The 1439-nt window shown below is 45.9% G+C and overlaps 1 protein-coding gene across 1 annotated transcript in view; it reads left to right on the forward strand.

Annotated features, from left to right (window-relative positions):
* The window catches only part of LOC106108196, an 84553-nt gene that overhangs the window by 82897 nt on the left and 217 nt on the right, over window positions 1-1439 (forward strand). The window contains 2 exon segments of the mRNA XM_013289294.1: window positions 99-235; window positions 1379-1435. Coding sequence (XP_013144748.1) covers window positions 99-235; window positions 1379-1435 — 194 coding nt within the window.

A 1439-nucleotide genomic window follows, 5' to 3' on the forward strand; every position in this document is an offset into this window, starting at 1 on the left:
TTTTACTTTCCCTTTACCGAATGGTTTTCGTTGTGTCCGTGCCCGTCCTTGTCCTTACCCTGTTTGCATCCCACGCACTGGACGCCGCCCGCATGCAGCTAAGGGACGCACGAACATCGAACTGCGGGAACAGTTCATTCTGGCGGATGGCGTGTCTCAGAGCATGGCAGCGTTCCGCCCGCGTACGCCCCGCTCTAACACAAACACGCCACCCTCCACTGGACCCATCACTAAGGTAAGTAGCTAACGATTGCTACGACTATTTATTAAGATTCCTTTCTACAGGTTAGACAATAGCTGTAATTTCGCACACAACATTTTGCACAGTAGTTGAATAGAGGGAGCAATCGGTTTGGGGTTTATTTTGTTTTTGCTTTTTTGTTGCCCTTTGTACATGGATTTCCACATCCATTTGCAAGTGGCACGTCCGTGCAGCGCAGCATGTGTTCAGCTGGTAGCGTTTGGTCGTATTGCATTGGTGTGCTCAAGGCTATATGAAGCTCGTGTAGTGTTTGGTGTTGTTTGTTGTACCTATCCATTGGAAACACCGCATTGGCGAGGTGGCACGGCAACGCCTACGGACTTCACGGTAAATATCTCGTTTATCCTTCCCGCTTAATCCTTCATATCCCGTTCACCAAATGATTCGCGTTCGTCAAGCGTGTTAAATAATCGGCACCCCGTCGTAACATCGTAAACTGCGCGTTGCGTTTAAACGATTGGCACTATGAAAGAATTTGTATTGTATGGGCGTTTCCCTTGCCATCCTTAATGAAAGTCCCGGTTTTGTATTGGTACGTTTAGCTGAAGAATTTATGGAGCAGCTGAGGCCTATTTTTGAGGCTCTAAGGCAACGGGAAGAGCTTCCGTGTTCGTACCCGCTGCACGTGGGTTCGACGCATGGCACTAAGCAAGCTTTCATTTATGGACACTCAAGATCGCAAGGTTCCACGACGCCGGGGGCCCACCACTATTCTCACCAGCACGGATACCAGCCTTCTCCTGGATATTGGGTAACGCTACTTAGGCAGTGTGAAAGTGCCGCGATTGATGCACCTCTTTTAATTTTCAGTTTTGTTATTTGATTCTCGTTTTTGTTTGAAAATGTGAATTGCTGTCACTGTGTTAGATATCGTTATTCAGTTTGGTGAATAAGTTATTCTAGTTTCGCATGCATGTTAATTAGTATTTGGAGGAATCACACAAATAATCACCAATATTTAGTGTAAACATACAAAATTGCTTATAGAATTCGTAATAATCCATTGGAAGTAACCACAAAGTAATATAATTGCTCCAACTTTTGGTCTTTAACAACTACATTTAAATTTTTTTCAACAATATTTTCGGGGTTCTAACAAAGACTGAATACGTGCAGGTGAGGGAACGCACAGTGCGCTCGGTGCCGATGTCGGGCACGGGGGCGGCGGGCCGCGCCT

This window comes from Papilio polytes, unplaced genomic scaffold, assembly GCF_000836215.1.
Source record: "Papilio polytes unplaced genomic scaffold, Ppol_1.0 DF821733.1, whole genome shotgun sequence".
Lineage (NCBI taxonomy): Eukaryota > Metazoa > Arthropoda > Insecta > Lepidoptera > Papilionidae > Papilio > Papilio polytes.